Here is a 15,100-nt window from a genome sequence, read left to right as displayed (position 1 = left end):
GTCATGGAGGCTGATCTGGGCTCTGTTTCAACATGAATAATAAAAGCCCTGCTGCCCATTAAAAAAAAAACAAACAAAAAAAAACCCTCAGCAGCCACATTTGGAGACAGCATGTTCTAGGATTCAACCCCAGAGGGAATTTTGTTGCTGATATTAAACACCCCCTAAAAATCAGTTTTATAATGAACACATAGAGACTCCCTAATTAAACACTGGTTTAAAACATGCACACACACAACACACAACAGCCTCCTAACTAAGATTCAACTTACCCAACTGAATCCCATGTAAGAAGATAGTATTAATACTAAGAAGAAATTTATTTTTGTTTTTATTTAGTTTTTACAATTATTTTAAGCTCTAGTAATTAAAAAGGGGGTGGGGTGGTGCAGAGATTTCTAAACATCTGCAAGCTTGCTACATAAATGGCCAAAAGCAAGGAAATTCCAAGTTAAAGCTTACATTCCATTCTTCCTTTATCCTGTTGGCCTGGTGATTTATTATAGGGTTTTGGATCAGTGAGTTCTATTAGATACCATATGTACAGCATTGCCAAAGCACCAGGGGATAAACTGAGGACCAAGAGGCCAGCTGACCTTTGAATGGCTCCACTTCGGGGATGAAGTTTGAAACGGTTGGTTTGTTAGTTGTGGAAGGAATCCTTAGCCCGCGCACTGAGCCCATGGGCTTAGGAAAATGACCGTGGTCAGGAGTAGAGCCTGACCTCCTGCAGTCCATAGAAACCCGTAAAGCCTTAAGGCTCCCTGTTTCCTATAGAGGCTCCCTGTTTCCTATAGGTGCCAAAAGTTCTCTGCAGTGTCTTGAGTGACAAAGGTTATCCTGATGGGATTATCTAAATGACCTGGAGTCTCAGACCCTCTCTGAGGTTGACCTTATTGTAAGAATTTTCTCCAATCTCCAACATAGACCCATGTAATTGACCAGGTATATTTCTTCTCATTGATTATATGTTTGGAGTTTTGGGCTTGGGTTTTATTGTTGTCGTTGTTTTTGTTGTTTATAATTTTTGATGCTTTCGATATGAAGCCGTGAACTCAGTGGAGATAGGAGGGCTTATAAAAAGCCTGCCTAGTCAAACCCACTATCTTCAGGTAATTGGATTGAAAGTTGCATAGTGGGAAGATACCACGTGACATACTAAGGCAGATCATAAAATGCCATCCTAGAAAAGGGATCTTTCACCTGTTTGTGCCTAGCTTTCAAAGACCTCCTAAAACCTTTTTTACAACTAAACGCATAGATCTCCATGTAACTGAAGGCCTAAGTCATAGAAACCGAGTGTCCCTTATGGCCCCACTACAAACTACAGCCCCATCAGAAACTAACATTTAAATGCAGTTTGCCTTTTTCCCTTGCTGTACTTATTTTTCTATACTTTCATGTAATGTATAAGCTCAGGAGACCAATGATGATTGTTAATGTAGAACAAGCAATGATCTTTTTACTGGAAAAGGCAGCTATTAGTGCAAAAAAAAAAAAGAAAGATAATAAGCCAAAGCTCTTAGGTATAATAACACATCCCTAAAAAACAGGAATATATATATATATTTAATTGGATTTAAGGAGAAATATCTATGAAATGGGTATGATTCCTTAAAAATTTTTTTCTTATGTATCCTTACACCAGCATCCTCAGTCTTACCCAAAGATGCTAATGTAGTCGACACTTCTTAACAAAGAAGAATAACATTCAAGGGATGAGGGGGAAAAGGATCGATTCAATACAACTGTTTTGGAACTGTTCTCCACTAAGATATGTCGGGGCAGAATGACAGAAGTTTTGAAAGAGCTTGTCTGTCAGCTGGGGCACAGATGGAAAGTTAAAATGGCCTTCTGAGGTCAAAGTTTGCACAGCTACATAATGCAATGAATAGGTCGAATTGTGCCCACAACTTCTGTCAATAGGGACGCATAAAGAGCATCCATCTCATTGACTACAATTTATTTCAATGAACAGAAAAGCTGTATTTGTGGTGGCACTCACTGCCTGGATTTTGACAACTTCATTTTTAGCTTTAATAGAAATGTAGTTTGTTGCAGCCTAGAAGGACTTAAGAGTCCTTTGGTTTCTCAGGTAGACAGGCTGATGTTGCAGCTGCATAAATTTTCAATGTTTTTAGCTTTATCTGCATGTCATATGACACTAAGTAGAAATTACTAACACTTAAGCATCGCTAATTTTATGCATCATATTAGACACCTTAGGACAGGATTTGCTCTCTCAAAGGAAGGCAAGAAGTTATATTGAAATCGTTGTTTGTTGTTGACATTGGATTGGTTGGATTTTTGAAAGAGATACTTTAAAAAAAATCTTTCTCCAAAGTGCCATAAAGCACAACATGTAATTTAAAACCCATTTGGATAATTGACTGATTTGACAAGAAGACAACCTCAGAATTAAACTATATATTAGAATCAAGGAGTGATATGATTGTATACTGTCAGTATATAACACTTTGATATTTTGATAGGTGTCTCATAAGGGACTAAGTGAATATGCATATTTCCCCTAATGTTTCTGTAATTTAGATTTCTTTGTTTAGAACCATGATTGGGGAGTGATAAAGCTTTACAGAACCTCCATGAGCTAATTGACAAACCTATTTTCAAGAAAAACTGCTGTATGTGATATTTTATTTCATAGAAAAATGTGTCAATGCATTTGGCTTCCTCCTTAATGTCTTTTGCAATATTTTATCAGGTTTCACCAGAGCAAGAGAAGGAACAAGAGATTTTAAACCAGAAAAGCATCACTGAGCCTCTCCCAGCAGCAGACATGAAGAAAAAAATGGAAGGGTACCAGGATTTTGCAGCGAGGCCCCTAGTGTCCACAGCAGACCCAGAAAGAGACAACAAAACAGATCAAGGTACCAACAGTGAGAAGGTGGCAGAGGAGGCAGGAGAGAAGGGCCCTGCTCCTCCACTCCCTAGTGCTCCTCTGGCCCCTGAAAGGGATCCAGGGGCTGGCAAACAGTCTCTCACCTCTCCCAGTGTTCTGGTGGACGCGAAACAAGACCCCAAGCCCTGCTGTTTTACAGAGAGCCCTGAAAATGAACTCCAAGACACATCCTTCCCCGGCTTCCCCAACACGCAGCCGCCACTGTCAAACCAGAGCGAGATGGAGGATGACAAAGTGCCCGCGATGGCAGATTACATCGCCAACTGCACCGTGAAGGTGGATCAGCTCGGCAGCGATGACATCCACAATGCACTAAAGCAGACCCCAAAGGTCCTTGTGGTCCAGTCATTTGACATGTTCAAAGACAAAGACCTGACCGGGCCCATGAATGAGAACCATGGACTCAATTACACCCCTCTGCTCTACTCAAGGGGCAACCCAGGCATCATGTCCCCACTGGCCAAGAAAAAACTTTTGTCACAAGTGAGTGGGGCCAGCCTCTCCAGCAGCTACCCCTACGGCTCCCCACCACCTTTGATCAGCAAAAAGAAACTGATTGCGAGGGATGACCTGTGCTCGGGTTTCTCCCAGGCCCACCACGGCCAAAGCGCCGACCACATGGCGGTCAGCCGGCCATCGGTGATCCAGCACGTGCAGAGTTTCAGAAGCAAGCCCTCGGAAGACAGAAAGAGCATCAATGACATTTTTAAGCATGACAAACTGAATCGATCGGATCCCCACCGCTGCAGCTTCTCCAAGCATCACCTCAGCCCCCTTGCTGATTCCTATGTCCTGAAGCAAGAAATTCAGGAGGGCAAGGAAAAACTCTTAGAGAAAAGAGCCCTCCCCCACTCCCACATGCCCAGCTTCCTGGCTGATTTCTACTCGTCTCCGCATCTCCACAGCCTCTACAGACACACTGAACATCATCTTCATAATGAGCAGACGTCCAAGTACCCTTGCAGGGACGTGTACCGGGAGTCGGAAAACAGTTCTTTTTCTTCCCACAAACACCAAGAGAAGCTTCACGTAAATTATCTCACCTCTCTACATCTGCAAGACAAAAAATCAACTGCAGCAGAAGCCACCACGGATGACCAGCCAACGGATCTGAGCCTTCCCAAGAATCCGCACAAACCCACCGGCAAGGTCCTCGGCCTCGCCCACGCGACCGCTGCGCCCCAGGAGAGCAAAGGCGTCTCCCAGTTCCAGGTCATAAACAACCAGAGTCGAGACTGTCACCCCAAAGCCTGTCGCGTATCGCCCATGACCATGTCGGCTCCTAAAAAATACCCTGAAGCGCTCTCAAGATCAGGAAAACCTCACCATGTGAGACTGGAGAATTTCAGGAAGATGGAAGGCATGGTCCACCCTATCCTGCACCGGAAAATGAGTCCTCAAAACATTGGTGCGGCGCGGCCGATAAAGCGCAGCCTGGAGGATTTGGACCTCGTGATTGCTGGGAAAAAGGCCCGGGCAGTGTCTCCCCTGGACTCCTCCAAGGAGATCTCTGGGAAGGAGAAGGCCTGTGAGCAGGAGAGCGAAGGCAGCAAGGCAGCGCACGGTGGGCATTCTGGGGGCACGGTGGAAGGCCACAAGCACCCCCTCTCCTCCCCTATCTTCCCAGGTTTGTATTCTGGGAGCCTGTGTAACTCGGGCCTCAACTCCAGGCTCCCAGCGGGATATTCTCATTCTCTACAGTACTTGAAAAACCAGACCGTGCTTTCTCCACTCATGCAGCCCCTGGCTTTCCACTCGCTTGTGATGCAGAGAGGAATTTTTACATCACCGACAAATTCTCAGCAGCTGTACAGACACTTGGCTGCAGCCACACCTGTAGGAAGTTCATATGGGGACCTTTTGCACAACAGCATTTACCCTTTAGCTGCTATAAATCCTCAAGCTGCCTTTCCATCTTCTCAGCTGTCATCCGTACACCCCAGCACAAAACTGTAAGCCCAGCTCTGCCCAGCATCCATGCGGCGTGGCTAACAGAGCTTCAGTCCTTACCCTGGGAGAGATGGCTTGTAGAAGAATTACAAGTCAGCATTTCTTCTAGTCTGGGGGTAAGATCAGTTCCAGCCAAAGGGGCCAAGAGAGGAGGTGAACACACCTGATTTTTCTGGGACGACACCAGCCTTGGCTGGTCAGTCTTGAGCCCCTTCCAACACGGATGCCCTTGTACCCCAGATCGTTCACTTTGCACGGGAGTCTTGTGAAGGGATTTATGTGTCTCTAGGAAGAACTTGGAGGACCCCGTCTGAGTTCCGATGGTCAGGAAACAATCTGGGCAAAAAAGGGGCAGGCATTTCAAAGGAAGGGGCAAGGAAGACTGGCAAGCATATGCCAAGGGATGCCCCTGTTTTCATAAAACTCTCCAAGGTTCAATCAATGCAATGTATAGTGAAACTTCAATAGATCTTTCGTTTGACACTATTAAACAATCCAGAGAAGTAAACACTGTTAAATTGACTGTATATATTTGCTTCTTAAAACTACTCGTATCACTGTTTGCTCACCTAATTTATATACAGGTAGTTCCATTCTCTCCCAGTTCCTCTCGTCTTTTTTTTTTTTTTTTAATTAAACAGTATCGCTTTTGTTTGTAGGTCTTTTTTGTTCCGTTTTGTTTGATTTTGTTTTGTTTTGTTTTAAAGGCTGACTGACTGTCCTAGTTGTTGATGTGTGTTTGTAATTTTTTCCACATCTTATCATTTTGAGCAGCTTTGGGTGGTAAAGTTATTGTTTACAAATTGAAGCAACTGATTCTAGTGGAACAAATGAAAAAGAAACAGTTGAGCACACAGTAGTGCAAAGAACGTTCCTTTGCAGATCCGCAACTTATGGACTTTGTTCCTCACAAATGGCATAGTTGAAAGAGCTTATACACTGCTTACCCGACCAAATGCTTTGCTTTGAAGTATTGGGTTATGTGAAAATATCAAGCATTGTACTTACCTTATCTAGGCTGTGAAACTGTCCTACATACCAGAGGAATCATAAAAACAAAAACCTCACTGGCAGCAAGCTGCTGAATAACAACAGAGTCTAGAGGACATACTTGTGGGCTGCACAGATATTTTAGGAATTTCAGAAATTAGAACAGGAGCCAAAATGATTTACATTGGTGTTGGCCCTGATCCCTTTAAAAAGTCCGGGAAAAGGGGGTTGGGAAGAGGATGGAGCTCGACTATCCAGAAGAAAATGAGCAGCTGGAGGCCCGTGAACCAAATACCTTCCCTGGGCCATGGTCTTTCGTGTAATAGGTAGTCATGTTGCCTTCATCAAGTTGGTTTCTTATTGTTCTCAAGAAGAACCTCCCAGGCCACATCCTTGGGGATAATTGGCATACTGGATTACTCATTTCTAAAGAAAGTCATCCTCTTTCGGTTTATGGGGCTGTGTTTTATGTGTACGCATGCACATACGGTGGTTGGTATCATGTTTGTAACCACCTGGCAATACAGTCCGCTTTCTGATTTATTGTTGGAAAGAAACGGTCAAGCTGTTCAAGCAGTCAAAAGATGTGGAGAATGTATATTGTCATTCTTGCCACTTTATTCCATTTGCTGCCGAGATGTAACATCAAGGTGGATGCATTTTCTAAGTGTATTAAAAGTCCATTAATACAGAGAATGATTCTCTTTCGAAGTCCCATCCCTGCTGATAAGACTGCTTTGATGAACTCCCCAGCCAAACCTCCCCTCCCCCAACACTACCAGTAGACATTAGAACCATAGTTAATCAAGTCTTTTACCTCTGAGATATTTAATTCAATTCTATGGAGATTGATGACAATTTTCAACTTCTAAATAGGTAACTCGACTGCAAAATAATCAAAACTGGTAAACAATGAAACTGCGGCTCTTAAACGAAGCCATGCATGCCGTGCATTTGTACTGAAATGTTTCCATGATACGAAGCCAAATATTCAATGTAACATACTTAATATCCAAAGGTGGAAACAAAAGAATGTAGAGATCTAGTGTTAAGAGTTCCATTTGCTTCAATTAATTATTTACCTTCCTGTGGAATAATATATATATATTTAATAGAACCATAGATAGACTAGTAGAATTTAGATTATAAATGTGTGAGTGCAGATTATCCTGCTATTGCACAAGATGGGGGGCGGGGGAGGTGGGGGGGGCGGGAAGATCTCAATTCCAGCTGGCAAAATGCTAGCCAGGACAGATATAAGAAAGTTGCACTAGATTGAATGGTCACAGAATCAGAGGACATGGAAGAAAAGAAAACTCCAGTGTTTCTGCAGCAGACATGGGCTAGACCGTATGTGGTTTCTATGAGTCGGTTTCTCAAGGAAAATGGTGATGGGCGGGGTCGGGGGCAGTCTGTCATCTCAATTCCAGCTGGCAAAATGCTAGCCAGGACAGATATAAGAAAGTTGCACTAGATTGAATGGTCACAGAATCAGAGGACATGGAAGAAAAGAAAACTCCAGTGTTTCTGCAGCAGACATGGGCTAGACCGTATGTGGTTTCTATGAGTCGGTTTCTCAAGGAAAATGGTGATGGGCGGGGTCGGGGGCAGTCTGTCCCTGGTGGAGCTCACCTATCCATTTGGAATATGGGGCATTTGTTTTCCCCGCCGCAATGATTTCAGTCTGGTTTCATCATGTTGGAATTCGATCACACCATTTTCAAACAATGTTAACATAGTCCAGCTTTTGTTTTTCTCATCTCTTCCTAGAAGAGACTAACTGTTTCTGTCTGAGGAAGCTCATACCCTCAGCAAAACATCAGGACAAATAAAGAGAAATGGGGGCATACATTCCCAACAGAAGCAGTGTATTATTTGTTTTAAAACTCCGAACAGAGATCTTGGAAATCTTTCAAAAATGACCATTGAATTCTTCATTGGCTGAGAACTACAGTTTAAAAAGTCTTAAATAGGGCTTTGTTTGCATTGTTTGAGTTCAAGGGGCCTTATTATTGAATGGAATTGCACAAGCCTATCTTTGTGCAATCAACCATTGTTATTGGTAGTTCTGTAAAGGAAACTGTGGAATCTAATTGGCAATAGAGTCATAAATCTATTTACTGAGTGTGGCTTCCAAGAAATGTTGCAATTCAAAATGCACTAAGTCCGTGATTTACTGGAGATTTGGAGAGTCTAAATAATATTTTTTAAAAGCCTTTCCATGGAACTTCTGGTTTAACTTTTGGCAACTCAACATAAAAAAGGAAAAAAAAAAAAAAAAAAACCAGCCCAACCACGTTTCAGAATTAAGTATTCTCCTAGTAAGTGATTGGAACTTGTAATATTTGCCACAGGACTGACTTATTTATTTACTAGCTAGAAGCTCTTAAGTTCACTTGTTTATCAGGGCATATACAGAAGGGTTTGTTAAAACTCAATGTTGACTTTACAACTTTCTGACCTGGTGCATGAATTCTCAAGTACTGTATTTCACTGTGTTGGTGTGTCTGATGGAAATTTCGAGGTGATCCTACAAAAATATTTTATGTAGTGTGCCTTCAAAGAGAACCATTTATTTCTCTTCACTTGTGTCCCACAAAGTCACATTTGGTGGTGGTCAGCCAAGTCCCATCTGGTCCAGTTTTACTCTTGTCCCAATTTTAAAGAAAATTGGGAACAAGTTTGCCCTGGTGAGACCTACACCATTGCAATGATTATCTTGAGCACTTAAATTCCAGTGTTGGCTGTTGATGTATTTGATATTCTGCTTGTCTCCCCATGGTTGAAATATGTCTGAAGAATAGCAGCATAATCTCTTGGCTGTTTATACTTTTTTAAACTTTCCTGTGTTGTAAATATTGTATACTTTTGGTGATTCCAGCTATGTAACCTCTGCTCTGTAAGGTGATTATTTGTATATAGCAACGTGGCCCAGTGATATTATATAGTTTCCCAATGGAGAGGTTATTGAGTAACCTTTGCATTAGTTTAAACACTACCAGAAGAATGCTGAGCCAACTATAAACACTCAATTTTGTATGTTTTCCAAATTGTACTTATTACTGCTTTTGATACTGTATTACGTGCCAATAGTTTCCCAATCACATAGCAGGCAAGAGATATTTTGTACTTTTTGATCCACTGTAATATTTAATAAAAAACGTTACTGTTTCCTTTTGGGTGTGAGTAATCTGTCACTTCTTCCTGAGGAGCTCTGTGGCCTCACCAGAGTACTTTCCACCCTATTGTCTCCAAATTGGATAATAGCAATTATGATGATGAGGAGGAGGAGGTCTGCAGTTTGTTGAGAACCTACTGATGCATACAGCATCTTAATCTTCACAACTCCATGTAAAGATGATTATGCCCATTTTACTGAAAAGAAAACTGAACCTTAGAGAGGTAAATTAACTTGCCCAAGATCACCTGACTAATAAGTTGGCAGAGTCAGGATTTGAACCCAGGGCTCTTAAGTCTATGATTTCCTTTATATCCTCCACTCCTCTCCTGGCAGATAACAAAAGTTTTATTTATTTGTTTAGTCAACAAAGGTTTATTCATGCCTCAACTGCCATGCAGAGTGTCAGTAGCTGGGAATACAATGGTGATTAAAGAATACATATTATCTCTGGAGCTCATAAATCTTACAGCTTCATCAGTCACCTTTATAAATACAAACCTCAACCTCACCTGGTTCTGGGGGAAAGGATTGTAATGACTAAAGTGATACATGAAGAGGAAGTGGTGACTAAATTGATACATGAAAGATGAGTATGAGTTGACCAGGTGAGGAAGAATTAGGAGAAAAATAATCCAAGCACAGGGTACCACACGTGCAAAGGCCCTAGGCAGAAACAACTGTAGTTTATAGGAATTGAAGAAAAAGCCTGTGTTACGGAAGTATAATTACAAGGTTCAGGAAATGATGTTATGGGGAGGTTAAAGAGTATAGCAGGGACCAGTCAGGTATGTCCCAAGAGACAAGATTGAGCATTTTAGTCTTTATCATCATTAAGCAAGAAGAGGTTTAAGCAGGAAGGTGACATGTTTGAATTTGTCTTTTTAAGTGTTGCTCTCTGGTTGATGTGTGAAGGCAGATGGAGAGTAATCTAACACTAAGATAGTGGTCATTTCAATTGGGGTGATGGAATAAGAGAGTGGACACATATCAGAGGTACTTGGAAGGATGAACAGACTTGGTGATGGATTAAATGAGACAACAGGTGGCTATTAAGGAAGAACTGAAAAGCAAGGAAAATAGCGTATTCTGTCCTCAGTGTGATGGCCAAAGATTTCTGATCTTTCGTCCCCTTAATCCTGTTCCTCCAGGCTCCCCTCAGGTGGTTGAAATAAGGCATGAATGAACTAGCACCCTGTGTGCTCACTTCTTAATGGGTCCCAGAGATTGGGGTGGAGGAAATGGACAGATTTTAATGAATATTTTGGTTTACAACCCACACCATCTGGTCAGGATAGACTTTGAATAGACAGGAGAGAGTAAGCCGCTAGCAAACATGTCACCACAACTCTAAGAAAAAAAAAATTTTTGATCAAAAACACAAGACCCTTTTTCTTACTGTGGTTGACTCCTTGAAGGAGTCTGCCCACCATTCTCAGGCCAGCAGGAGGTGCGGCACACATGTAAGGGGCTCACCCTCTTCTTGCTGGCCTGTCATCCCTTTGTAAATCCAAACACACCCAACACAGGAAGAAACCCTGGCCCAATGGTCTCCTAGCTCTCGTTCTGATTCATGTATATTTTACCATATCACGTGAATTGCTGTGAGTACATCAAAAGAATGTTCTTTCATCTGTGACACATTCAGCATATATAGATCTGATAACTTGAATCATACACAACAGGAAACATCATGATAAGTTATCTATTTTTACCAGGCCAAACTGGCAAATACTGTTGGGAAGGAGAGTGCTTTTGCTAAAGATGTCACTCACAGTGCAAAAGCAATGAAAATGCCTAATGATTTATTCTAGGAAAGTGGCCAAAGTTGACAAGTGTTTTAGGGCTGATAGTGCCCAGGAAAGGGGTGATCATTTCCATCAACAAGTATATAAATAGCAGGAGGGGGAGGGCTGGGGGCTGACTTCTGGCCAGGAATAATGTGAAAGAAAGCTTAGCCTTCAAGACTGACCTAGGGAATACAGTAAATCACATTAATTTGGGTTTCGCTAATTCAGAATTCTTGAGTTTTGGAATCTCTATGCTAAAGCCTGAGATAAATAACATTCTAAAACATTTGTTTAACCTGCTTTTTAAAAGAACAAACTATTTTTAATCATACTAGCCATAACCATAGGCATTCAGCCAACCCAGTAAGGACAAGGTGATCTGTTCCCTGAGGCATGCATACAAGAACTACTACTTTAATTACTGTTGAAATTCCCTCTGGAACAGAGCTGTTTAATGGATCTTCCTGAGATAGTGGAAATGTTCTATAATTCAGAGTTTTCTAATACTGTAGCGACTAGAAAATGTGGCTACTGAGCCCTTGAAATATGCCTAATGTGATGGAGGAATGGACTTTAATTCTATTTAATTTTCATTCATTTAAATTTAAATAGCCACATGTGGCTAGCGGTTATTATATTGAATAGCACAGCTCTAGAAGGTCCAACTGGCCAATGTGCATGTATAGATAAACCCAAATACAGATAGGTCAATATCTGCACATGAACCTTAACACAAACACTAAAGTAGGGAACACTGTCTCTTCTTGGCAAAACTTCTTTAATCGATTAGGGGAAACTATAGATGTAACATATTTTTTTCACTTGGGATTTACACATCAGAGACATTTAAATACTAACTAAACAAATAAATCATTGAGAGAGCATTAAGAAAAAAGCCTACAGTTATGGCATTTTCTAATCCAACCCTGTCTTTTAGGTTAAATCTGATTGCACGAGGCTTGCTTGAATGCAACTTCCAGAAAGTTGATGCAATGTTTGTTAGGCCATGTTCGAGTCACACTGCTTCACTCCACGGTAGTTCAGTGTTTATCTCTGGAGACTGGAGAATATTCGGCATGAGGGAGATGACCAGGTGGGGAGAGGAGGGCCCGGGGCCAAGTGTGGAGGAATCCTTGACAAACGTAATTTCAGTGTCCTCATCCTTGGACTTCAAACCTGGGTATATCCTGCTGCCCTGAACCAGAAATTCCAGTGATCAGCCAAAAATGTCAGCAGAACACCCTAAGGTTGTTTGCAAATTAATGAGGCAAAGAAGAGAGAAGACACCAAAAAATGGTATTAGGAAAGAAAAACGAATGCTGTAGAGATGTCTTAAATTATTAGAGAACGGCATTAACTTTAAGCCTATAAATTGGAAAACTTAGGATGAAAGAAGTTACTTTCTACAAAAAAAATGAAATTAACAAAATTTTCCTAAGAAGAAATATAAAATTCAAATAACAATTAAGATTTTGATCAGGAGTCAAATAGTTCTCCACAAAAAGCACCAGGTCCAGATAGTTTTAAGAACTGTGTCAGAGAATTAATGAAGAAAAGCTACCCAATTTTTTTATGAGTTTATTTTGTCTTCAATACCAAAAATCAAAAAGGACAATGAAAAAAGAAAAAAATATAGACCAATCTCACTTATAAAGCAGATATAGAAATCCCAAGTAAATCAGCAAATTATAAAAGTTTGTTTATATATCTAGACATATAAATATGCATATATACATATGTGTGTATATGTAATATACTAAAATGATATACATATTTAAATTGTTATAAAAACTATTATACAATGACCAAGAAGAGTTTATCCTAGAAATATAAAGAGGATGAAACATTACAAATTCTATTAGTATAATACATGTAAAAGCCATCTGGAAAAATATTAAGTTGGATCCACATCTCAAACAATACACAGAATACTTTTAAAGAAGAAAACATGGGAGAATTGTTTTATAATTCTGGAGTGGGGAAAGCCATTCTATGATTCAAAATTTAGAAACTATAAAAGATTGATTAGTTAGCTACATAAATATTACATTTCTATATGCAAAAAAAAAAAGGTGAATTCAAAATGTAAATTTTACTTTGGTAATAAATATTGCAATTTATATCACAAAGGGCTAATCTCTCTAATATAAAAAGAGGTCTTAGAAATCAATGAGAAAGTGGAAAAATAACAATAAAATATACTAATCTCAAGTGTACAGTTCAATGAACTTTGACAAATGTGTACAGCCATGTGACCATGACCAAGAACAAAACATAATTCACCTCTATTTTAACATAATGTTTTCTTAAAACACTCTCCAGTCAATTGACCTACTCTGACCAGGTAGGCAATCACTGTCCTGATTTCTATCATCAGATTTGTTTCACTTGTTTCAAAAATTGGGAACACAAAGATGTTTACCATCACATCACTGTTAATATTTAACATAGTACTACAGTTGTAACTTGATAGAGAAAAAAAATAAAAGACATCAAGTTTGAAAAGGAAGAAATAAAATTGAAATTTTTCTTAATATGATTATCCAGAAACCCAAGAGAATTTGTAGATAAATTATAATGAATGAGAGAGTGTGGCACATTTGCTGACTATAGGATTAAAACATCCAAGTCCATAACATTTTTATCTACCAGCCGCAATTTAAATAATGCTTTAAAATAATTTTTGCAGAGAGCTTGATATATAGTACTCAATAGATATTAGCTCCTGATGATGATGATGATAGTAGTAGTCGCTTTTTGGCCTAAGTTGAAGCAGAGAGGTGTCTTGCATGGAATATTCTTTATATGTAAATATCTAAAGTTGCAAAGACACCAGTTCCCCAGGGAGAAAGTGTATAGTAAGAACTGTTATGGCTGGATCGGTGCTGCCCTTCCAAATACGTCCTGATGTGCTGGAAAGGAAGTGGCAAGTTTGCATAGGAGTCAAGGTTATCAAACAGGAAGACAAGGGAAGACTTCTTAGTCACCCATCACCTAGGCCTAGAGACTGGAAGGCTGTAGCTAGAAACTCCTCCCAACCCAGCTTCTTTGGCATGAAGATTGTGCTGCAGAAACACTGGTTGAGTGTCGGGGGTAAAGAGTAAGAGCAGCACCCTTGAAGCAGAACCTAGGATTTGGGGTCTGTGTTTCCTGACAGTGCTGCTTGCTATTAGCATGGATGCCTGCACACAGCCACCCCGAGCTCTCTCCATCTGGCCTCTTAGTGATGGCTCTTTTTCAGCTTGGGAAGTTCATTTTTTATTCATCATATATTCTTGCCCTATTGCCACACATTCTCATGGTCGATGGCATGTTTGTGCCAGGTCGTTTCTTCTGCTCGCCCATAGTCCACCCATACATCCCTCATTTTCATCAGAACCTGGGCCCCTGTGTCTTGCTCCATGCGAGTGGCATGGAGGAGCCCATAGAAAATTGTGAATGATAAGGTTCCTCTGCCCACTCCAAACCAAGGTATGCTGATCCCCACAGTAAATATTTTGGAAACAAAGATTTTTATTTGTAAAATAACTTCTTTGGGAAGGCAAATCATCATTCATCTTTCAAATTAAAGATGGAGAGTTTAATTCTCTTGCAATTCACAAAGGCATGGCCATCTCCTGTGGTGCTCATTTACTCCATCATTAAAAAGTTATTTTTATACTGAAAAGAACACAGGTATATAATAGAAGGCAAAATTCATTTGAGTTTAAGATAAAACAGGCTGCTATAGGCTACAATCCAACATACAGTCACTGGGTGCTTCCTAGGTGCCGGCCTGGTGCAGAGACCCTGATTATAGCAGTAAGGCAGCGCCCTCCTGTTCCTTCCAGAGCTTGATGTCTAACGAGGAAAACAGATAATGAAAGCAGTACTTTTAAGTGTGTTGAGTATTACTAAAGATGACAGTCAAGTTGATGTAGGAACATAGAGAAAAGGCACTGGGAACTTCAACTACAATTCAGGGAAGGCTTTTTTAAAGCCTTGACTTTTAAGTGGAGGTCTCGGAAGTAATGAATGGGGAATAAGATACATGAAATCTCACAAACAAAACAGCATGGTATGGTCTACAGTCATGCCACCCTGAACAAGCCCGATCCTGTCTGATCTCGGAAGCTAAGTAGGGTCGAGCCTGGTTAGTACTTGGATGGGAGACCCCCCTAGGAAGACCAGGTGCTGTAGGCGTAAAAAATAAAAAATAAGTGATTGTAAGCTGACAAGGTGCTTGCAATCTGTGAGGCCAACCAAGAGTTGCCTCGTCTTAAAAAAAAAAAA

At 40.6% G+C, this 15,100-nt stretch overlaps 1 protein-coding gene and 1 pseudogene across 2 annotated transcripts in view; both read left to right on the top strand.

Annotated features, from left to right (window-relative positions):
- ARID5B (AT-rich interaction domain 5B) overlaps positions 1-6,556 on the top strand; it is a 167,506-nt gene extending 160,950 nt beyond the window's left edge. For both annotated transcript variants that reach the window (XM_006915600.3, XM_006915601.3), the window contains one exon: positions 2,723-6,556. In XM_006915600.3, the coding sequence (XP_006915662.1) occupies positions 2,723-4,876 (2,154 nt within the window). In that variant the 3' untranslated portion in view covers positions 4,877-6,556. The remainder of the gene's footprint in view (positions 1-2,722) is intronic.
- An 8,334-nt stretch (positions 6,557-14,890) lies between these two features.
- Positions 14,891-15,010, top strand: LOC112482688 (annotated as a pseudogene).
- Positions 15,011-15,100: the final 90 nt, after the last annotated feature.

The sequence above is a fragment of the Pteropus alecto genome, unplaced genomic scaffold (genome assembly GCF_000325575.1).
Source record: "Pteropus alecto unplaced genomic scaffold, ASM32557v1 scaffold155, whole genome shotgun sequence".
Classification (NCBI taxonomy): Eukaryota; Metazoa; Chordata; class Mammalia; order Chiroptera; family Pteropodidae; genus Pteropus; species Pteropus alecto.
Note: the sequence above shows the minus strand (reverse complement) of the source record. Positions and strands in the feature narration are given on the sequence as shown.